The sequence below is a fragment of the Dendropsophus ebraccatus genome, chromosome 3 (assembly GCF_027789765.1).
Source record: "Dendropsophus ebraccatus isolate aDenEbr1 chromosome 3, aDenEbr1.pat, whole genome shotgun sequence".
Taxonomy (NCBI): Eukaryota; Metazoa; Chordata; class Amphibia; order Anura; family Hylidae; genus Dendropsophus; species Dendropsophus ebraccatus.
In genome coordinates this window covers 90,161,622-90,185,432 of record NC_091456.1, presented here as the reverse complement: position 1 = coordinate 90,185,432, position 23,811 = coordinate 90,161,622, and the positions used below count along the sequence as shown (strand labels likewise).

The 23,811-nt window shown below is 42.9% G+C and overlaps 1 protein-coding gene across 4 annotated transcripts in view; it reads left to right on the top strand.

Moving 5' to 3' along the window:
- Positions 1–23,811, top strand: part of GNE (glucosamine (UDP-N-acetyl)-2-epimerase/N-acetylmannosamine kinase) — a 52,730-nt gene that overhangs the window by 14,320 nt on the left and 14,599 nt on the right. The window contains exons 2-8 of one of the 4 annotated variants that reach the window (XM_069962205.1): positions 12,583–12,770; positions 14,336–14,538; positions 18,033–18,484; positions 19,658–19,810; positions 19,899–20,111; positions 22,975–23,062; positions 23,151–23,361. In XM_069962205.1, the coding sequence (XP_069818306.1) occupies positions 14,375–14,538; positions 18,033–18,484; positions 19,658–19,810; positions 19,899–20,111; positions 22,975–23,062; positions 23,151–23,361 (1,281 nt within the window). In that variant the 5' untranslated portion in view covers positions 12,583–12,770; positions 14,336–14,374. Of the gene's footprint in view, positions 1–3,499; positions 3,611–9,476; positions 9,497–12,582; positions 12,771–14,335; positions 14,539–18,032; positions 18,485–19,657; positions 19,811–19,898; positions 20,112–22,974; positions 23,063–23,150; positions 23,362–23,811 lie in introns of those variants that run through there. The other 3 variants (XM_069962204.1, XM_069962203.1, XM_069962202.1) reach the window with 3 other exon arrangements.

Here is a 23,811-nt window from a genome sequence, read left to right as displayed (position 1 = left end):
GTCCAGTGAAATCCAGGTATGTGTTCCTTCTTGGGTATTTATAGGTAGAATAAATAATGATTAAATAATGCAAACTTAATGCATACTTTCCAACTTACCCAGAAGGTCCAGGAGAATACCATAAAATGGGGACATCTCCTGTACTCTCAGAAGAGCAACCAAATCTCCCAGGCGCTTCCCTTGACAGTCAATGAATCCTGTGCTGGATGCAAGCAGCAGATAGGAAATGGCTATAGGAAGGCAGAAAGAGGCTGCAGGGGCCCAACATTTGGAGTAGTCTCCTGTTGGAGATGTTTCCATGACCTGAGCTCTGGTAAGTAGTAAGGCCAATGATGTGTCACCTTCTGTGGAGACAGCACTTGTCCTGAAGTCTCTTACCACATTACTAGCAAAAAGACCCAGCTTCACACAGGTTAATATCCCCACATGGAAATCTCAGAAAACCTCACTAAAATGATAACTTCTATTTCCAATAAATATTTTTTCCTTACCCCTAACTTGTTCCTTTTTTTAGCAGCAAAAAAAAACATGAAAGTTAAAAAGGGCATGTCCTCCCTAGAGCACAGTATAACGCTCCTGTGCAGCTCCCGACACATACAGGCCACGGCTGCAGCGGCTGATTGGTTCCCTTTAAGGGTCCGTGCACACTATGGAATTGCCGCGTATAACCCGCGGCGTATTCCGTCGCTCATACCCGTACGCAGCGGCGCGCACACTATTCTATGCACGGGCGGATTACGCATTCCGCTAAAAGATCATACCAGATCATACTGTTTCTTACCAGCCTTCCTTTGAGAGAAGAACACTGAACAAATCTGTTTTGACAAGAGATTTCTTAATGGAATACTTTGATACACAAGGCCCCATGAGTTTGAAGCAAACATCGTGTCACAATCCTTGAATTAGTACTCTTCCTGAGGCAAAAGAGCTGAAGTGATCTGGACGTGATCTCAAGTAGCTAGGATTCACTGCAAAGAGAGTTGCTTTCTTGGAATACATGACTGGGTTAAAGTGAATGTACCATCAGGCCCGGGCTAAAGCACTGGAGACCAGCCGACTCACCCCAGTGGGAGGAACCCCCCACCCCTCTATGATATGGCTCCATTCATTCTAATAGAGCCATATCATAGGCCAGCACCTCCAGGGCTTCAGCCCAGGCCTGATGGTACATTCACTTTAAGGGTGCCTTCACACATACTGACTCGCAGCAAAAAAACTTGCTGCGAGTTTCTGCTACGAGCTGAGGTCCTGGAAGGCCCCTATCACTACATACAAGCAGTGGTCTGAAAGACCGCTGCGTGTATGTAATGCAGCCGCCCCCTTAACCCCTTCTGCTCCCGCACCCGTCCCGCACCGCTGTCTCCATACATTACCTGGCTCTGGCTGCACGGGGTCCCGGCGTCTTGCTCTACCGCCCAGCCAATTACTGATTGGCTGGGCGGCAGAGCAGGACGCCGTGCAGCCAGAGCCAGGTAATGTATGGAGACACCGGTGCGGGACCGGTGCGGGAGCCGAAGGGGTTAAGGGGACGGCTGCTTGCATGTAGTGATAGGGGCCTTCCAGGACCTCGGCTCGTAGCAGAAACTCGCAGCGAGTTTTTTGCTGCGAGTCGGTATGTGTGAAGGCACCCTAAAGGGGTTATCTAGCGCTACAAAAACATGGCCACTTCCCCCTACTGTTGTCTCCAGTTTGGGTGGGGTTTTGAAACTCAGTTCCATTGAAGTAAATGGAGCTTAATTGCAAACCACACCTGAACTGGAGACAACAGTAGGGGGAAAAGTGGCCATGTTTTTGTAGCGCTGGATAACCCCTTTTAAAGGGGGTTATCCAGCGCTACAAAAACATGGCCACTTTCTTTCAGAGACAACACGACTCTTGTCTCCTGTTCAGGTGTGGTTTACAATTAAAGGGGTTATCCAGCGCTACAAAAACATGGCCACTTTTCCCCCTACTGCTGTCTCCAGTTCAGGTGCGGTTTGCAATTAAAGGGGTTATCCAGAGCTACAAAAACATGGCCACGTTTTCCCCTACTGTTGTCTCCTGTTCAGGTGCAGTTTGCAATTAAGCTCCATTTACTTTAATGGAACTAAGTTTCAAAACCCCACCCAAACTGGAGACAACAGTAGGGGGAAAGTGGCCATGTTTTTGTAGCGCTGGATAACCCCTTTAAGCTCCATTCACTCCAATGGAACTGAGCAGCAAAAACCCGCCCAAGTTGGAGACAAAAGTGGGGCTGTCTCTGGAAGAAAGTGGCCATGTTTTTGTAGCGCTGGATAACCCCTTTAAGCCTCTTGTTCTCTTCTTCAAGGAAAACGTGTTCAACCACACTGGAGGCTAAGTGTAAGTAATACATCTCAGAACAGGTAAAGTGTCTGGTGATGGTAAAGTAATGGTTGTGAGCAAATGTGGACACCAGCCTAAGGACCCCTTTACATGGGCTGATCATGGGTGTTACTGGGAACGCTTGCTGCCGACAATTGGCCCAGGTAAAAGGGCCAGGGATCAGCTGACCACCAAGAAAACTTGGCTGATTGGACCCTTTGTGCAGGCCATTTAATGTACATGTGTCAGCCGCACATTGTCCTGTGTGAGCGGCTGATGTGGCTAACCATGATGCATTGAATGGGCTGCACCATTGGTTGTGACTTGGGAAGGTGCATCTTGCTGTAGCCGGTTGGTGGTAAGGCCGCTTTCAGGCGTAGTTTGCATTAGTTTTTACCTGCTTATTGTGGACCATCTTTATGTAGAACATTTGAATTCTGCACAAAATAGCCACCGGGAGGAGCCTGTCTAGGGGTCTACAGGCAATGCAGCAGTATATATGGAGGGTACGTCTGTATCTTGTCTGTTTTTTAAAGACCCATTGACTTCTATGGGAGCCTTCGTAATACCAGACCGGACAGGCACGGCTCCTATTTGTTTGGAATAACAGCGATCCGTTATACAAAAAGCTGCTTGGACCCATACAAATCCATGGGTCACTATGGGGGAGATTTATCAAAGGGTGTAAAATTTAGACTGGTGCAAACTGCCAACAGCAACCAATCACAGCTCAGCTTTCCTTTCAGCACTGCCTAAAGCTGAGCTGTGATTGGTTGCTGTGGGTAGTTTGCACCAGTCTAAATTTTACACCCTTTGATAAATCTCCCCCTATGTGTCTGTAATGCGGAGCCTGATTTATGGACAGAACATTCTGGTGTGTGGAGACCTCCAGTCACGTGACGCTCCAGCCGCCTGCTACTAGCATCCCCTCACTACTGAGAACATTTGCTCTTTCTACTAAAATGGATTTGGAAAAAGACTGTGACCATGTTGTGTGCTCATCCCCCTATCTGCAGCGTTCATTGCTCTGGAGGATGCAGCCCTATAGCACAACAGCGTAGAGCACGTATTCAGTCATTGCTGACACGCTGTAACCACGCCCACAAGCTCTACGCCGCTCATGACGAGCTCATAGCCACGCCCTTTGCGTAGCTGAAGTCAGTCAACCACGCCCACTTTGCGCGGCGTCCAGCGGACTCTCGCTCCCGTTTGCATTGCTGCGGCTTGAGTTGTCTGTGGGCGCGCGGTAGGTGTGCGGTGTCTGCTGACCGGCGCTAAACACCCCCAGGTAAATAATAGTAGAGACACCCGGCAGTCAGCTATCATGCGTACGTGAGCCAGAACCACTTGGGGGAGGGGGAGTCTGCTGTTGGTGAATGCGTAGCCATCCTCCCACTCAGTATCCCCCCCCGCATATGTTGCACATATTTAGGTGGTGTAAATTGTCTGCATAGTTGTAGTCACAGAGCTCCTAGCCCTCTGGTAACTATATATTAGGGGTCACGTGTTGGGTTGTAATAACCTTGGAACGTTTAATACCCAAAGTAATATAGAAGTGTGTGTGTGTAATGGGGTGGGCTGTCCTACATGTAACCTCCCGGGGTGCGCTGTGCTTTCTTCCTCCTGGGCCCTGAGGGGACAGCTGCACAGGGTGGCAAGGAGACATAAGGGCACATATGTGATCAGGTACACAGAAGGCATGCTTTATAGTAGTGTGTGCCAGGAGATGTATGGTGCTGAAGATTACCAGTGTGTGTGTGTGTGCGCCAATAGATGTATGGTGCTAAATACGCCCAGTGTGTGTGTGTGCGCCAATAGATGTATGGTGCTGAATGCGACTGGTACGTGCGCCAGTTGATGTATAATGCTGAACATGTGCAGTGTGTGCTGAACCTGCAATATTAGGCTGGGTTCACACTATGTATATTTCAGTCAGTATACGTATATTTCAGTCAGTATTGTGGTCCTCATATTGCAACCAAAACCAGGAGTGGATTATAAACACAGAAAGGATCTGTTCACACAATGTTGTAATTGAGTGGATGGCCGCCATTTAATGGCAAATATTTGCTGTTATTTTAGAACAACGTCTGTTATATTGAAATAATGGCAGTTATTTACCGTTATATGGCGGCCATCCACTCAATTTCAACATTGCGTGAACAGAGCCTTTCTGTGTTTTTAATCCACTCCTGGTTTTGGTTGCAATATGAGGACCACAATACTGACTGAAATACACTTTGAGGCTGGGTTCACACTACGTATATGTTCAGAAAGTGGACCGTATGTAGTCAATAGTTGACTTTGCCAGTCCATCAAATGGACCCAGCAGGAGTATGCAGCATTATACTTCAGCAACTGACACATACTGCAAGTGTACAGCAAAACGTCTTAGGAAGATAGCCCAATGTCAGGTTCACATTGTATATTAGCAAGATGTCGTAAGTAAACATCACCTTAAGGACAAAAAGGAGTTAATGGACAAAATGTATTACTACTAGTAACTACGTACATTCCATTTTCCAAAAGTATGCTCTTCACATGTCTGCAATATGTGGTCCTCGCAAAGCGTGTCGGTATGGTAGAGCAAATATTTAAACGGTTTCAAAGCTCCCAGCATCATAATGAATTATAATGCCAGGAGTTCCAAGGTCCAGCCTGCCGTATACAGTCTGTGCACAGACAGTTTTCCACAGCAGAATGGAAATGGGTTGAATGTAGTCACTACTGTTGGTCCATTAAACACAATGGCCCATGCTGCAGTGTGCATTGCAGCTGGGCCACATATTATCACAATTAAAGGGAATCTCTAGGTGCTGCTTAAAAGGGATATGGTCCCTAGAAAAAAATGTTTGTTTATTTTTGTCTTTTAACGCTTAATAAATGTTTTTTTTTTACCAGGATTAAAGGGGTAGTTCAACCAAAAAAAAAAAAAAAAAATATATCATATCAACTGGTTCCAAAAGTGCCAAAGATTTCTCAAGATTTCAGTTTCTCAAGTCTTCCAGTATTACTTAGCTGCTGTATGTCCTGCAGTAAGTGGTATTCTTCAAGTCTGGAGAGCAAGAGAGGTTTTCCTATGGTGATTTGCTGCTGCTCTGGGCAGTTCCTGTTACAGACAAAGGTGTTAGCAGAGAGCATTTTGTCTGGTGACTTGAAAGAATACACAACATCCTGTAGGAAATGCAGCAGCTGATAAGTACTGGAAGACTTGAGATTTTTTAAATTACAAATCTCTGTCACCAGTTGAATTGAAAGAAGAAAAAAAGCCCTTTAATGTTCATATAGCATCACTGACTGTTTCTTTTCGTCTCAGTAAGGTAGGTTTCTCACCAGTTACCTATGTATTCCATATTATTTCTGTAAGTCTGAGACCGACTTTAGGTCTAATGTCCCAGACTAACAGCTGTAATTTTGGGTCATCAGACCTGCGGTCAGCCCAGAACTTGCAGGTGGCGGACCAGAAGTCTAGCCTAAGGCTACATTTTGAGGTATTTCTTTTTTTCATCTAGTTTAAAGGTGTAAAATGAGCATAGGGAATAGCAGGGGTTGCATTGCTGCAGGGACTGATTTATTTCACCAGTTGTCAGTACCAAACCACATCGGCATCTGAAACAGTGTAATAAAAAATACAAAGCACCAACATAATACTTGTTACTTCTTCACTCTAGCCTTTAACCTGCAAAATGCTGGGGACACGTCCGCAGTATCGTTTTAATATAAAAGGTGACCAAGTTGGTATCTGTGAGATTGACAATCTAACAAGATTTCACATTCTTGAGCAAGATAAAAAAAGTTTGAATGAGATTCCTCAAACATCACATACACAGCAAGGTGTTTTCTTTGTATGTACTAGAAGTCTATGGTATGTTTTCTCTTTAATGAATTTTTCAAGGAGTGACTTGCCATCCAGTTTTAATTATATTATACTGTGGTCCTTCTAGTTAAAGTATTAAAGCGAATGTACCACTTGGCATATTTTATATCACCTGGTCGTTGTCGGCGTGGGCCATTTTTCAAACCACAGCCTGGTTCCTGTCATGTGTGCAGTTTCTCAATCTGCAGTTAGGCCAGCTCAGTTTAATTTAAGGAAGCAGTGACATCCCACTCACTGACTGAAGTGGGATGGTGCCACGGCCAATAATTGGCTAAGCAGGCTGATGCTGTTGAGAGGTCTGTCTCGGAAGTAGTGACCAGAGCATTCATCAGGGCACCTGAAGATGTCACAGGAGGGCCCCCGGGGGAGTGTGTAAAGTGAGTATTTCTGCAACCTCAGCAAAATATAAATAAATATATTTAGTCCACATGACCCCTTTAACCAATTGTGTCGACTATGTTGAAACTGTTACTTTTGGTATCTTGAGACCATAAGGGGGCATTCACATGTTCCCTGAATAGAGTTTATGCACAGATGATGTGCTACAGACTGGATTCACGGACCTCCTGCCATTTTGTATCATTGATGCTGGGAGCACTGCAACTGTTCTAATCTTTGCAATACTGTACTGGCAGTCTGTGAAACGTAAAGGGAATGTGTAAGGTGTGTACCAAGTACAGAGCTGTAGACACTGGCAGATAGGTGATAGGGAGATAAAACAATTGATGCCTTTGTCTTTGCTGATGGCCATTTACAGAGTCAGCAAAGACAAAGGCATCATTTGTTTTATCTCCCTGTCACCTGTGTGTACAGCTTTGTACCTGATATAGACCTGACAAATTCTATAGCTTTCCCTAATGGATTACTTCCTGGGCATAGCTACAGTACAAAAGGAGCAGTATGCACAATACAATAGCTGACCCACGGGAAGACATAGTCAGACTATGTCACAAATATGTATAGAGATGTTCTTCCCAGCACAGCTAAACACAGTCAGACCTATGTAGAGCATATATCCATACAATCTGACAATTTAAACTAGATAAAATCTTTATGAACTGATGATTGCCTGTAAAGGCCCTATTACACGGAATGATTATTGGCTGTATTCGACCGATAATCGTCCTTTGTAATAGAACATGACTGTCGGCTGATTGTTGTAGTCGTATGTCTTTCAACATTTTGAAAGACAAATTTACTCATAAAGCAACAATCTGCTGCCGTCATCCTGCGGAACCGGAGCGGCGGCAGCAGCAGACTGCTGCCATATGCTATGGGCTGCCCGGACGATCTAGTGATTACTGGGGCGGCCCCCCGGCTCTCACCCGCTTGCTGCTGCCGCGTGTAATAGCGTCGGCAGCGAGCGGGGGAACAAGGGGCAAACGAGCACAGTCGCCTTGTGTAATAGGGGCTTATGTAAATTACATTTGTTGCCGCTTGTACAGTTGTAATTTCCAACATTTTGTTTAAAATGGGGCAACACCCAAAATGATTGACTGCTTGATTACCCTGACCCACCCTTACTGCTAATCTCCTAGACTTCTGGGAAGATCCCTTCTAGATAAGACCAACACCATGAGTCACTAGTCCATGAATAGGATCATACAGCACTGCATCTAATGAATACATCATTGTCCAGAACTAGATTTCTAACTATAGCATCACATTCACTGATATATGGCTACTTTTTTAACTCTTTTTATTGACAATAAAGTCAGGAATATCAAAGCAGTACATCTACAAAAGTCAACAAGTGTATGCCAACAAGGCAAGCAATAATAGCAAAGCATATTCCAATCGGCTGGTGCCAGAGATTTGTAATTTACTTATATTAAAAGTACTTATCAGCTGCTGTATGTCCAGCAGGAAGTGGTGCGTTCTTTCTAGTATGACATGGTGCTCTCTGCTGCCACCTCTGTCCATGTCAGGAACTGTCCAGAGCAGCAACAAATCCCCTCCTCGTAGCTTATTCTTACACATGAACCCAATATCTATAGCGTTTTTCTCCTGCATTTAGCCTTATATTTTATCTATAATTTGCTACTCTATGTAGTGCTTTTAGTTTAAAGTTACACTGTCAACCCCTATTTGCATTTTGACTGCTCTCCACAGGTGTAAAGGGTAAATGTTACAGCTTTCGTTACTTATTTTATATTATAACTCATGGTGCTTGTTCTGGTAAAAAGTCGTTTTTATCACCTGTGGACGGGGCTTTGCGCCCTATGTGCCACATCGCTCTGCCCCTAGCGCCACTTAGCCCCGCCCCATCTGTGACATCATTGCCGCCTAGGCCCCCACCCCCTCAGCAGCCATTGGAAGGGCCAGCCTAAAACTCTAGGCCCCACCCCCCTAGATTGTCCCACACCAATGGCCACTGAGGGGGCGGGGCCTATGCGATAATGATGTCACGGATAGGATGGGGCTAAGTGGCACATAGGGTGCGCGGCCCTGCCCCAATATACCGATCCACAGGTGATAAAAACAACTTTTTACCAGAACAAGCACCATGAGGTGTGATATAAAATAAGTAATGAAAGCTGTAACATTTACCCTTTACACCTGTGGAGAGCAGTCAAAATGCAAATAGGGGGTGACAGTGTCACTTTAAGTGTACTCCATACCTGTGGCATATATCTGCCTAGTTTATATAGTTCCCTGCACTATTTCATACATATATTATTATTGTTAACTGTTTGGTCGACAGCAACACCTGCACGACTATCTCCTGCACCGTTCTGCATTCCATACTTAAATAGTTTCCTGCATTTTACATTGTATGCATATTATTTTGTTGTTTGCTTTGTTGACATCACTCCCTGCACCATTTTCTTCTGCATAATTCTGCACTCTGTTTGCATTATTTCCCTTCTTGGTGCCCCTATGTAAGGGTCATATTATTGCTATATGATGTGTTAAACCTATTTGAAAAATTTCAATAAAAGAACATTGAGACGTTAAAAAAAAAAAAAAAAAGCTCTCCTCTCCAGGCTGGAAAGAATACATCATTTCCTGCAGGACATATTTCATAGCTGATAAGTACTGGAACACTAGAGTTTTTTTTAATAGAAGTAAATTACAAATCTTTAGCACTTTCTGGCATCAGTTCATTTGAAAAAAAAAAAAACTTTTTTCAGTGAACTACCCCTTTTAAGACCCTTTTTTTTTTTTTTTTTTTGTCCTGTCAGGTGTGCGTAGACAGTGACATCCCTCTTATTTTCCTTGACCCGATGTAATCTTACACAGTTCCATGTAACTGTGACTAAAGGCCTGATGATAGCTGGATGTTTCCACAGAGGGGTCAGTGTTAAAGTATTCTTTTACAAGTCAATGTTTGCTCACTTTCTCAAGTTAACAGAAGCCTGTCACTTCTGTTTTACAGCCACAGGTTTTCTGTCATTATTACTTAAAACTTTATAGACTTTGTATGAAAAGAAGTTTTGATAATGGTGTCCTTAGATATGAGATTCTTTGTGGACAGAAAGCTGTGCAGGTAGCTATGTTTGGAGAGACATCTCTGGGTAGTGCGAAGCTCAATCTGTGACATAGGTCTTTGGCCAATAGCCAGCTCTCTAATTCTTTTTTAGAAGCTGCGCTGTTTTGCCCTGGCATCCTCTTAGTACCCTGTCCTCCAACCTGAAAGCCATGTTTATGAAACAGCACATTAGTTTGCTTAATCTGTTGGGGTAACTGATAGTGCAGGGGTAATTTATAGCTTGGAGTGGTAGTAAGTGCACGCTGACCTGGAGTGGTAGTTAATACAATAGAAAACCAGTATAGTAGCAGTTATAGTTTTGTAAATTGGGAGTTTTAAAGTTCAAGGATAAAATTTTTCATTTTTAAAGTGAATGTGTACTGGTCATCACCCACCCAAACCACCAGTAGTGTTGTCTAGACTTCATCACGCCATGTCTGGTTCCAGGGTCTGCCTTTCTCCTAGGGCTGGTATTCTGGCTAAAAACAAGTCTTATTCTGTTGGTGCAGCAAGGTGGGATGTCACTAAAGCAGGGCCTAGAGCATCCATGCCCTAGTCCTGCAGCAGGAAGAGGTTCTACAGGTGCTCTAATCCCCCACCTCATTGCCACACTGCCAGAATAAGGCTACGTTCACATCAGCGTTTGACCATCCGGCACCATTCTGTCTACCTTTTCTGTTTTGGAGTAAGCAAAATGGAAACTGTCGGATCCGTTAAAATCCCCATAGGTTCCCATGATATTTTAGTGTGCTCCGTTTGCCCTAATTGTGCTCCGTTTGCATGCAATCCGTTCAAGATCCGTTTTTTTTAACAGAAGAAAAAATAGTGTTTGCAGTATTTTTCTTTCCGCTTAAAAAAAAACTGATCACAAACGGAAAGTGCAGTTCCGTTTTATTTATTACATTGTAGTCAACGGGAGGTATTTCCGTTCACATCCGTTTTTTTTTTTCATCTGTTTTTGCTCTGAGCATGCGCAGAAGCCGCAAGAAACCAAAGAAGAAAAATAAACGGATGCTGACTGATGCAAACGGATGTACAAAGCCAAAATACAAATGGACCATTAAAAAAAGATGAACATTTTGCAATCAGTTTGCATCAGTCTGCTCATCAGTTTATGCTCATCCGTTTAAAGAAGCAGTTCACTTTTTTTTTTTCTCTCCCCCCCAGGTAGCCGCTGTCATGTATACTTACATAAGATGATCGGTGTCCCGTTCCCGTCGGTCAGTTCCGTCCCGCGGTGCCGTTCACATCAGGCGCGCGCTCACTTCCGCCGGCTGCTGCAAGTCCTCTTCTCTGCCCAGTGATTATACGCCAGAAGTCACTCGCTTCCATGCATTCTCTATGGAAGCGCGTGACTTCCGGCGTTCAAATGACAAGGGAGAGAAAAGGAGTCACAGCGCCGGCGGAAGTGAGCGCGCGCCCGATGTGAACGGCACCGCGGGACGGAACTGACCGGCGGGAACGGGACACCGATCATCTTATGTAAGTATACATGACAGCGGCTACCCGGGGGGGCAAAAAAAAAAAAAAGTGAACTGCTTCTTTAAGTAATATGGACAGATCCGTTAGAAACCAAGAAAAACGCTAGTGTGGCTGAGCCCTAAAACTTGTTTTTAGTCTGAATACCGGTCCCAGGAGAAAGGCAGACCCTGGGACCAGACATGTCTAGACTTCTTGCTATCAGTACTAGCGGTTTGGGGGTTGGTGGCGGCCCATACAGATTCACTTTAGGGTATGTTCACACTGAGTAAAATTGGTGGAATTCCGTGGTAGAGCTCTCCGCTGCAGAATCCCGCCTGCCTCAATGACCCACGGTATCTCTATGGAAAGGCTTGCACACTTTCACGTGCGTCGCTCTCCACTCAAAGAATGACAAGTCAATACTTTGCACAGAGAGCGGCAGGAGCGGAGCCATGTGAGCCCTCTCATAGAGATACTATGTGATACTATTCCGCCGATTTTTTTTTTTTTTTTTTTTTTTTTTTTTTTTTTTTTTTTTTTTTTGTGTGAACATACCCTTAAAAAGCAAAAAAAAAAGATGACTGACTAGGGAGCAATGAGATGCAGGGTTCTGCACCCAATAGTTCTTTAGGTTAGGAGCTAGTGTTTTCTAGATCATTTTTTAAAATGTCTTTATTTTTAGTCTGGAGCTCTGCAATATATATTCCAAATGAATGTATGGTTGGCTATACAGCACTGCAATATTTTATACCTCTACATTTTGCCATCAGTCTTATGCCTATAGCAATGCTTTTAAATCCAATTTCCTTATCTCAGACATGCCAAATTATGAGGAAGAAGTTCATATTAAGCCAGTTACTCGTGAGTCTTTTTTGGAGTGTGGGAACGTTTTGTATATCTTTCTGGCTGTTTTTATATTATAAAGCATTATCGATGCATTTTCCATGTTACTTATCTTTGTTAATATTTGCTGTTTGCTTTAGCAGTAGCTCTGCTTGTTTGATCAGCTAGCTCAACCTTTGATGTGGAAGTGAATGGTTCATTTGTATATTTGTTAAACATTAAATATTTGGCTGGAAAGTTTTTGTTAAACATGGTCCTTCGCATTTAGATCAATTTTAGCTGTACGTATGTATGTCAGAGTGAATGTGGGTGACCTGAACTTGAACTGGTGAATGCACACTATCACCAATGTGGTCAGGCTTATCCATTCACATTCACTAAAAGTGTATGTACTTCTACTGCTCGTGATCAGTAAACGTACTACATTATGAACAGTCATACTGGATGGATACTCCATAAGATAAACCTATCCAAAGGCAACAGGTTTTCAAAAACAGAGGTGACACATAGGGGATTGGTAAAGTATATATTTCTCAAACAATACATTTTTTTAGAAATGTGTGTATGTTTGATAAACTCATATGTGTAATTTCTCAAATTGCATCAGTTAGGACCTGAGACCAAATCTGCAGGGGTGCTGGAGCAGGCACAGGCACTGCCAAAAGTAGGAAGATGTAGGTATTAGGAGCAGTAAAGCCTGAAGAGAGAGCTCCCTGCCAGTCAAGCTTTGTGGAGAGCATCCAGTCATTATTGAATGCGGAATGACGACTTCCACATGATTACTTAAGCAAAGGGGTAAATTCTTCAGTAATTTATTTTCACAGTACGATCCGCTTCCACTGTCACCTATTTCTGACAAAAAACATTTATGGCTCATCTCCTGTTGTGGGCATCTCTTGATCCATGTTTCGTAATCCATGGTGGTATTTGGTGGTTGCAGAGCATAAGATGAGACAAACTGAATGTGTGGGTGCTGCCATTTACAGTATTTCTACACAAAGCTGAGCACAATTACACTCTCTTAAAGGAATACTCCGGTGAAAAGTGTTTTTCACTAAATAACACACATTATAAAGTTATACAACATTGTAATGTGTGTTATTTATGTGAATGGCCCCCTTCCCCATGTTCCTGTGTAAAACTAAAAAAACTGAACACTCACATAATCACTGTCTACCCCTTCAGTCCCGGGTGCCTTTTTGGGATGATTACGTCACTCTTCAGGAGGCCGGCCTGACTGCTCCAGCCCTCCCTCATGCCGGCCCCTCTCCAGCACCTCATCAGCTGCTCAGCCGCGATTGGCTGAGCATAACCGAAGACATCTGGGGCTACAGCCAATCAAAATGCATGTGCACCAGCAGCCTTTTTCATTGGCTGTAGTCCCAGATGTCTTCTGTTATGCTCAGCCAATCGCGGCTGAGCAGCTGACGTGCTGGAGCAGTCAGGTCGGCCTCCTGAAGAGTGATGTAATCGTCCCAAAATGGCGTCCGGGACTGAAGGGGTAGACAGTGATTATGTGAGTGTTCAGTTTTACACTTCCAGGTCATGCATCGGGGGGTGGAAACATGGGGAAGTGGGCCATTCACATAAATAACGAACATTACAATGTTTTATAATTTCTCCATAGAGAACACAGGAACACTCAGCCATGCTGAACATTCCTTTGTGGTGTGCGTCTGGCGGAAGACATAACCGACGGCTGGGCGATTGTTCAGGTGTTGGTTATTGAAGGTGTGTGGGGGACTTCAGACATGACTGCTGCTAAACTATTTTCCACTCTAATGTCATCTCTTCCTGTCTAGAAAAGAACATAAACCAACTCTGTGGCTTGGAGATGGATAAACTGTCTGTGTCTCATGGAAAATCACAACTGGCTGCACTATTCTGTTGTGGAAAGGAATAGGAAACCCCTCAGTTTCCTTCATATTACTGTGCCCGTCTCCTCATTCATCACTAAATTCAGCACATTTGTGCTGTACGTGATGCTAGCAAATTGCATCATTATAATGTCAAATATTTAGCAACATCAACTTTATGAATGTCATGGTGCCAAGGCAAAGCCTTATATAAACATTTAATCTTGGGTGTGGATTCTCAAGTGCAAATACTTTATTCTCGGCTGATACTGGTTTTAATCCAATGAGTCACTGTTCCATTGCGAGCTGGAAAATGTATACAGTCTGTGGAAGTGCTAGTGTGTCCTTTTTAGTTTATCAATGAAAAGAGTATCATATAAATAAGATTTATATACATGTTTCTAGTCTTTGTTGCTTTGTTCAGTTCTGCTTTTTTTATTCAACCTAGTTGGAAATCTATCGTGCACAATATCAATAAATTCTTTTCTGTGCTGTATTTTGTAGGCATTATACTTTGAAAACTTAACAAGGAGGAAAGTTGACATGGAGAAGAACACAAACCAAAGAAAACTCAGAGTATGTGTGGCGACATGCAACAGAGCAGATTACTCTAAGCTGGCCCCTATTATGTTTGGAATCAAAGCAGAATCCGATTACCTTGAACTTAGTGTAGTGGTTATTGGATCGCATTTAATTGATGACTATGGGTAAGACTTGATTTAATTTTTTTTTTCTGGCTTTAGTGTCAACTGCTTTACCCACTGAACCTTTACTTGGTAAATGCAAAATTGCTACTCATATCTTCAGCATAATTTAATAACAAATTACACCTTTATTGGCCCTAGTCGGGGAACGGGAGCCCTATGGAAATGTTATGTATATTCCAGGCCAGGAGCTTTGTGATGTGTATATACACTAAACGCAAAGCTACTGAGTCTAATACAAGAACATAGGATTGTACTAGTTGAGGCAGTGGACAAGTCAGGCTTGTTGCTGTGGGCAGTTTACTCCTGATTATGTTTAGTATACTTAGAGAGTCTGGGCCAATATAGGGTCATTTATGAGTTTTTTTTTATTTGCACTATAGTTATAGTAAAATAAGTCTTGTTATGGGGCATCCATCTGGCTGTGATAGGGCATCTCGCCACATACAGAATGACCCCCAGTAAAGAAGGAGGTGGATGCTAGTTTTGTCACATCATGTTAACATTAAAATACAACAATTTCACAGAAGCACAGGCATGTACAGATGTGCCCAAAGCAAAACAAAAAAATCATGTACCTGAAAAAAAAATTATCTAGAAGTGCACAGAATCACGTTAAAATGTAACTTTTAATAGATATATTAAAACAAACACTTATGTAGTGTATATACAACAGCACCAACCAATACCTGATATGTGAATAGACAGCCGTCACTCACCAGGTGGATATAAATGGAGACTGATAGGGATAAATTACACAGTCCGTCTTAGGGCCCTATTACACCAGCAGATTATCTGACAGATTTTTTTGAGCCAAAGCCAGGAATGGAATAAACAGAACAGATAATAAAGGAAAGACTGAGATCTCTCCTCTTTTCAAATCCATTACTGCCTTAGTCTCTATCTTAAAGCGACTCTGTACCCACAATCTGTCCCCCCCCAAACCACTTGTACCTTCGAATAGTTGCTTTTAATCCAAAATCTGTCCTGGGGTCCGTTTGGCAGGGGATGCAGTTATTGTCCTTAAAAACAACTTTTAAACTTGCAGCCCTGTGCCCAACGGCCGTGGCTTGGAGTATCTGTGCCCTAACTGCACCACCCCTCAGTCCCTTCTCTCACCCCTCCTTCCTATTCCTCTACAGTGAACACTGCACAGATGCCTTAACGATCCAGCCCATGTGCCGTGCTCACACAGGTGATGAATAGGAGACAATTTGCCTGGAGCATTCCTAATGATAAGGAGGACGGGGAGGAGGGACAGAGAGGGTGTGCCAGCCTAATGCATCACCAATCTATGCCCTGGCCGTTGGGCGCAGGGCTGCAAGTTTAAAAGTTGTTTTTAGGACAATAACTGCATCACCTGCCGAAAGGGACCCCAGGACAGATCTTGGATTAAAAGCAGCTATCCGAAGGTACAAGTAGTTTGGGGGGTGGGGTCAGATTGTGGGTACAGAGTCACTTTAAATAAACGGATGCAGGAGGTGGAGAATAAAACAATGCTGCCTTCACAATATCTCTAAAATACAGTGGTGTCTAGTTTAGTGTTTTGAATATTCTATCGTAGGCATTTGTCTCAGTCTCTACGCGTTTCAGACTGTAGGGGTGGGTTCACACTACGGAATTCTCGTGTATAATATCCGTGGAATTCTGTCGGCTGTCCACGCGCCTTTCCGCTGGCTCCATAGACACCATTCTCTGGGCCGGCGCATTCCGCTATCCGCCGAAAGAAGTGACATGTCACTACTTTCGGCGGAATACGCCGGCCCATAGAATGGTGTCTATGGAGCCGGCGGAAAGGCGCGTGGCCGTGGACAGCCGACGGTATTCCGCGGATATTATCCGAGAGAATTCCATATCGTGTACCCACCCTAACAGAGGATTATGGAGAGTATAGAATGAAGGGACCAAACCATTCATTCAACATGGGTGCAGCATTTCAAACTTTGCCTGGCCAACGATACGCACTTGTAGAGCTCTGCGCAGTATCCATATGGCTCCATATATGATAAAGTTGTAATTACATAAACCAAATTGCCATGTCTGATAGCTAGATGTCTTCATGCCATAAATCAGAGCTCTTAAACTATGGTATGTGAGAAACCATCTGGACATTCATGCAATGGGCTGTGGAATGCAGCCCCCACACTTTTTTGGTTTAGATAAAGTACCCTAACAAGTGTGTAATTAGACAAATAGACCCAAACAATAAGCAGATAAATACATAGATCAATAGACACGAATATATGTAATATGGGCAGCTATGTCAGAGAACCAAGTCTTAATCTGCAAATACTTGCATCTACATTGCTCAGATAATCAAACATCTAGCAATAAGGTAAGTAAGATATATATATAAGTCCCAAGTTAGAACTCACTCGTGTCCCTCATGATGTGTGCTAGATAGATGGTGATTCTGTGCCTGTGTCATCCAGAGCATGTAATTACATGGAGGAAGGGTCAGTCTGGGCGGTCCCTGTGGCTGCTGGAGCTGCCCCTGCATGGCGCCACAAGGCCCCTGTGAGTGCTGTTCCTGGACGCAGTGGTGCTCTCTTCCTCCTCCCAGCTCCGCCACATCTTCCGTCCTCCACCCTCTCTCATCCTTCTTGTGCTCTCTCTGTCTCCCTCCTACCTTCATTATGGCCCTGTCAGCGCTGTCGGGTAGCAATTTGAACATGTAAGTCTGGCTTCTGGTCTTTTTATGGGGGTCATAAAGCTATAAAATCTGCACAAAAAGCAGTCTTTGGTTGGATTGGGGGTGGTCTTCTAAAAGAGAGGCATTGTCCATAGAAAATAATAATTAGAAAAATTGGTAAAATGAAAATTGGTCTGGTAGGGGGGTGATGATTTGAGCTAATTAAAATGGTTTTCTATCTTGGTTCCTATCTGATATAACCATTTGTTTGTAATGGTGTGTTTACACAAAGATTTGTCTGACAGATGATTGAATCCAAAGCCAGGAGCAGACTATAAACAAAGAACAGGTCATAAAAAAGACTGAGATTACTCCTCATTTCAAATCCATTTCTGGCTTTGACATCAAAAATCTGTCAGATAAATCTGTTTGTGTAAACACACCTTAAGTACTTAATTAAAGGGATAGTTCAGCAAAAAGAGATTTGTAATTTATTTCTATTAAGTACTGGAAGACTCGAGATTTTTATCAGCTGCTGTAGGGAGAGAATGCACCACTTCCTTCAGGATATAGGGCAGCTGATACGTACTGGAAATTAGAAATCTCTGGCACTTTCCAGCACCAGTTGATTTGAAAGAACTTTTTTTTTTTTTTTTTTGCTTAACCATTCCTTTTAACAATGTATTTTTATTGTTTGTACAACCTTATAAAATGCTTATATGTTGTACTATAAAGTAATATATATGTTTAATAAAAAAAAAAAATATTGAAACAATCAATGCATGTTGTATGTTTGTGAAATTGATGCTGCATGTAAGTATTTTTATAATTTTTACAAGCTTTTTTTCCTGTCTTCTTTATTTAGCAATACTTATCGTATGATTGAACAAGATGATTTTGACATCCAAGCAAGGTTACATACAATTGTGAGAGGAGAGGATGAAGCAGCTATGGTGGAGTCAGTGGGACTTGCTCTAGTAAAATTGCCTGATGTTTTAAATCGGTTAAAACCAGACATTATTATTGTCCATGGCGACAGATTTGATGCATTAGCATTGGCTACAAGTGCTGCACTTATGAACATAAGAATCCTTCACATAGAAGGAGGTGAAGTCAGTGGAACGATTGATGACTCAATCAGACATGCCATCACTAAACTGTCTCATTACCATGTATGCTGCACTCGGAGTGCAGAACAACACCTCATTGCCATGTGTGAGGACCATGACCGCATTCTTTTGGCTGGATGTCCCTCCTATGACAAGCTGCTTAATTTAAAAAACAAAGATTACATGGGCGTCATCAAAGCATGGCTCGGTATGTGTAACACCAATGCGTAGGTCTCATCATTTTAATGTGTCCTCTTTAACAATGTTTTGCAGCTACATCTTGTCTCAAGTGTAGTTTCTAAGGTGATTTTACACCAAGAATACCATTTGTAGAAATATGTATATATTGATCCATGTATTAGTCCCATTACTGGGAAGTACAAGGGTGTTTCATAAAAATGGTAAAACCCATATGGGAAATGATTTCAAGATGGCTGCCATGTTGCTGACACGACTTAAAGGGGTACTCCGGGTGGGTTGCATTTAACTGTATGGCTGGGGAAGGGTTGGATATAGACACCACCGTCCACTTACATAGAAACATAGAGGATTGTCTTCAAAAAAGACCACTGGGTCCATCTAGTCTGCCCTTTTAGTATTTTCTTTCTTATTATCTTAGGATAGATATATGTTTATCCCATGCGTGTTTAAATTCTGTTATTGTAGATTTACCAACCACCTCTGCTGGAAGTTTGTCCCAGGTATCTACTCTTTCAGTAAAATAATATTTTCTCACATTGCTTCTGATCTTTTCCCCAGATAACCTCTCACTGTGTCCTCTTGTTCTTGAGCTCAGTTTTTTACTAAAAACACTCCCCTTTCCACATACCTCCCTGGCCAGGTCCCGTATTGCGCTGTTGCTTCCTGGTCTGAGCTGTGGCTTGAGATGTGACGTCTCAAGGCAGCTCAGCCATTCAGTGGCTGAGGCAGGACCCCGCTACAACCGCTGAGTGGCTGAGCTGCCTTGAGACACAGCTTAGACCAGGAAGTGGCAGCGGGATGGGAGAACGGGGCGACGCGATCCGGGACCCAGCGCTGGAACTGGGGAGGTAAGTGGGTGGCGGCGTCTATATCTAACCCCTCTCCAGCCATAGAGTAAAAAGCACCCCAGCCCAGAGTACCCCTTTAACAGGTTTTCCCCTTCCCTCACAGCTTGTTTCTGAAATTGGATCTCCCTCTGCCAAACAATTTTCACTTTATATGGGCATTTCCTTACTCTTCAAACACACGGCTTATAACACTACTGTACGTTAACCCTAATGACATGCCACAGATAAAAGTAAAACATCATTGCATGTCATTTGTACATTTTTCCTTTACAACTTTTCAGTTTTCTATTATTTTTTTTTTTTCATTTTTAATACCGATTTATTGTTCACAGGTGATGATGTGAAACCTGGGGAGTATATTGTAGCTCTGCAGCACCCAGTTACTACAGACATTAAACATTCTGTCAAAATGTTTGAGTTCACTTTAAATGCGCTCATTTTATTCAACAAGAAAACATTGGTTCTGTTCCCGAACATTGATGCAGGTGAGTTGCTGCGTTGTGAATTGTACACTTCTAGATCTAAATTCTGTAATTGGGGTTTAGTATGACAGAAATGTTCCTCTGTTTACAGGAAGTAAAGAGATGGTGCGAGTAATGAGAAAAAAAGGTGTGGAGCACCATCCCAACTTCAGAGCAGTAAAACATGTCCCATTTGAACAGTTTATTCAGTTAGTTGCACATGCAGGATGTATGATTGGGAATAGTAGCTGTGGCGTGCGTGAAGCAGGAGCTTTTGGAACCCCAGTTATCAATTTGGGAACGCGGCAGACAGGAAGAGAAACAGGTAAGCATATGTGAACTTCAAAAAGAATGAACTCGACACCATCCTCCCAACTTAAAATGCAGGCTACTACATGCACACACTCCACATTTATACATACACAGGAAGGTCGGTCCATGTAACACATATATTTGGACACTGACACAAATCTTTTTTTTTTTTACCTGTTTACTGAATGGTATTTGATATAGTTATATGTACATAAAGTCTGGACTATCAGCTTTCATTTGAGGTTATCCACATTAAGATTGGAAGAAAGAAAACCAATCAGCCCAATTGGGCTGAAATGATTCCCAGGAGTGCTGTATAAAGCTCCTGCAGCAGCCACGGCACGTACCGGCTGTGGCTGCATCAGGGGCTTTATACTGGAGAAAAGAGTTTTATTCTTCGGGCGCGACAGACAAGGGCGGGGAAGTAGTCATCTGGGCGGCTCCCCGTCTGTATCTAGTCACCGCACTCTGCCTGTCAGTGCGCTCCACAGGATGATTGACAGGCAGAGAGACCAGTAATGGAACTCTCTGCCTGTCAGCCACCCCCTCCAAGCGTGCTGACAGGCTGAGTGGTTTCCTTTTAAGAGTTTCAGCTCCTTAACATGTGCCCCCTGCTTTTAAAGGGACCAGAAGTAATTGGACAATTGACTCTTGGGTTGTTTCATGGGCAGTTCTGGGCAATTCGCTTATATGTTGTTCTTAAGTAAGCAGATAAAAGGCCTGGATTTGATTTGAGTGCTGTTTGTACTTGGAGATTTGTTGTAATCGCTGTGTTTAATAGAAATTTCATGTTGCACTTCAATCAGAGGAAATCCAGTCCGAAGTGTATACTCCGGACAGGATCTCTAACGGCCGCAGTAAAAAACGACTGTTCACACAATGGAAAATGCGCCTCCAGCCGCACTCTCTATTGTGTGCAATGGTAAATTGGGATGCGATTGCACACAAATGCACCCGCATCCCGATTCAATAGAATTGAAGTTCATCTGGCCGGTACTGCAGTATCAGCCAGAATGATCTTCACAGACACCGGCTGTTGTGTGACATGGCTGGTGTCTTACGTAGTGTGAACCCGGCCTTAAGCTGAGAGAAGAGAAAACCCATCTGAGAAATAGATACAATATTAGGAGTAGCAAAATCTGCAGTTTGGCACATCCTGAGAAAGAGAGAGACTGACTTCCATGGTGAAGCCAACCAAGTGACCAGCATTCCAGGATGTAGGCCTATCTATATGCAAATACCATAAAGATAAGACTGCAAAAAAAAGTAAACTCAGAGGGTTCACTGCACTTAAGCCTTAAGAATAAGGAGGCTAGATTGGACCTTGCTAAAAAAAAAAAAATCTTAAAAAAGCTAGCAAAGTTCTGGAAGAACATTCTTATGACAGATGAAACCAAGATCAACCTCTACCATAATGATAAAAAAGGTATGATGAAGGCGTGTTACAGCTCGTGATCCAAAGCATACCACATCATCTGTAAGACACGGCGGAGGCAGTGTGATGCTTGGGCACGGCTGCCTGTGGCACTGGGTCACTAGTGATTATTGATGTGACACTGGGCAGAGGCAGCCGGATGAATTCTGAGGTATTCACAGACATACTGTGTGCTTAAATGCAGCTAAATGCAGCCAAACTGGTCAGTGTTTCATAATACAGATGGGCAATGACCCAAATCATAAAGCCAAAGCAACCCAAGAGTTTATTAACCCAAAGAAGTGGAATATTCTTGAGTGGCCAAGTCAGTCACCTGATGTCAACCCAGTTGGGCATAATGTCTGGACAGCTAAAGCTTTGTATTTTGCTGTCCAGGCATGATAAGAAATGTAGTTTTGCAACAGCTGGAGGGCCACAGTTTGGAGACCTTTGTTGTAGAATGTAGACTATCCTTCAGACAGAAAGGCCACAAACAACCAGCAACTAAAAACCGCTGCAGTAAAGGCCTGGCCGAGCATTAACAAGGAGGAAACACAGCGTCTGGTGATGTCCATGAGCTCAAGACTTCAGGCAGTCATTGCCAACAAAGGGTTTGCAAGTAGTAGAAATTAACACTTTATTTACAATGATTTTGTTTGTCCAGTTACTTTTGAGCCCCTGAAATGAACGGATTGTGGATAGGAAATGCTTCCGTTCCTCACATTTTTATGCAGTCATTTTTTTCAGCCCACCAAATTAAAGCCGAAATTCTGAATTTTTACTTCATCTGAATTGCTTTGTTCAAAATTTATTGTGGTAATGTACAGAACAAATATAATACAATGTACAGAACAAATAGAAAAATGCTGTCTCTGTCCAAAAACTTATGGACCTAACTGTGTGTGTGTGAGTATAGATATTAATATAGTTAAAAGTCTGAGTGTAATTTCACTTGGGCCACATTAAAACATACGTAATACAGACGCAGGACCCAGACCAATTGCAGATTTAAAGACCCAAAATAATGTTAGTAGTAGTGTTTGGGCTCCCATTGGGCTCCCAGAAAGGCTGCACAGACCTTGCAGCTGGGTCTCCTATGGTGTCGAGGGGTTCAGGGCTTCATAGGCATCATGTCGGGTAAAATGCTCTTGCGCGGGAGAGCCGTGAACTAATAATCTGGGCTGTGACTAGTCACTGCTCTCTGTTCTGTCAGCGCCAGCTGCTGGGTGATTGACAGGCAAGGAGGCCCGTTAGCACATTTTACCTTACATGAAGCCTATGGAGCCCGGAACCCCTGAAACCATAGGACCCAGCTGCAAGTTTTATGCAGCCACTCTAGGAGCCCAGTCGGCGCAAATGTGCTAATTGGTTCCCTTTTAAGTATAACCCGTCTGCTGTGCTAGCAGCTTATTTGATACTATTTTTTTAGTTTGTGCGAATTATATAACCTCTGTTTTTGCAGGAGAAAATGTGCTTCATGTCCGTGATGCAGACACAGAGAATAAAATAATACACGCTCTTCATCTCCAGTTTGGAAAGCGATATCCTTGGTAAGTGTGATCCCACCCAACCTTTTAAATGTACTTTGTTTTATTTAATCTTTGGCACTGAGCCCAATTTTTTTTTTCTCATTCACAGCTCAAAAATTTACGGAGATGGCAATTCTGTTCCAAGAATTGTAAAGTTTCTCAAATCAATCAGTTTATCAGAACCTCTTCAAAAGAAATTTTGCTTTCCCCCAGTAAAAGAAAATATTTCTCAAGATATTGATCACATATTGGAAACACTGAGTGCTTTGGCGATTGATCTAGGAGGAACAAATCTTAGAATAGCAATTGTCAGCATGAAGGTAATTCTATTATGACAACTCATGTCTTTCTGCAGATTATTTATAAAAGTATTGATGTATGTATTGATTCAAACTGTGTAGCCTTTTTACTCTTCATTTTTATGGGACATGGGGTAAGGGCTTATACATATGGTTAATCTGGGTTTGTGTACTGCACTATTGGTCTGTAATATGGACTCATAGACACTCTGTGGTGCCATTGGAAAACAATGCTGCTTCTGTGCTTCAGGATGCATTGGTTTATATTTATAGGAACCAGGAAGTACCTCATGGGTGTACATTATGGATTAAAGAGGTATTCCACTAAATCATAACTTTTCATATGTTGCTGCCCATCATTCCATACTTGTTTATTCAGTCTCCTTCCTGGCTCATGTAAACAAGTCTCTGGCAGGCTGTATCTGCAACTTTGTTATGCTCTGAGGTCGAGTTGCTAATGAACTCTGTGAT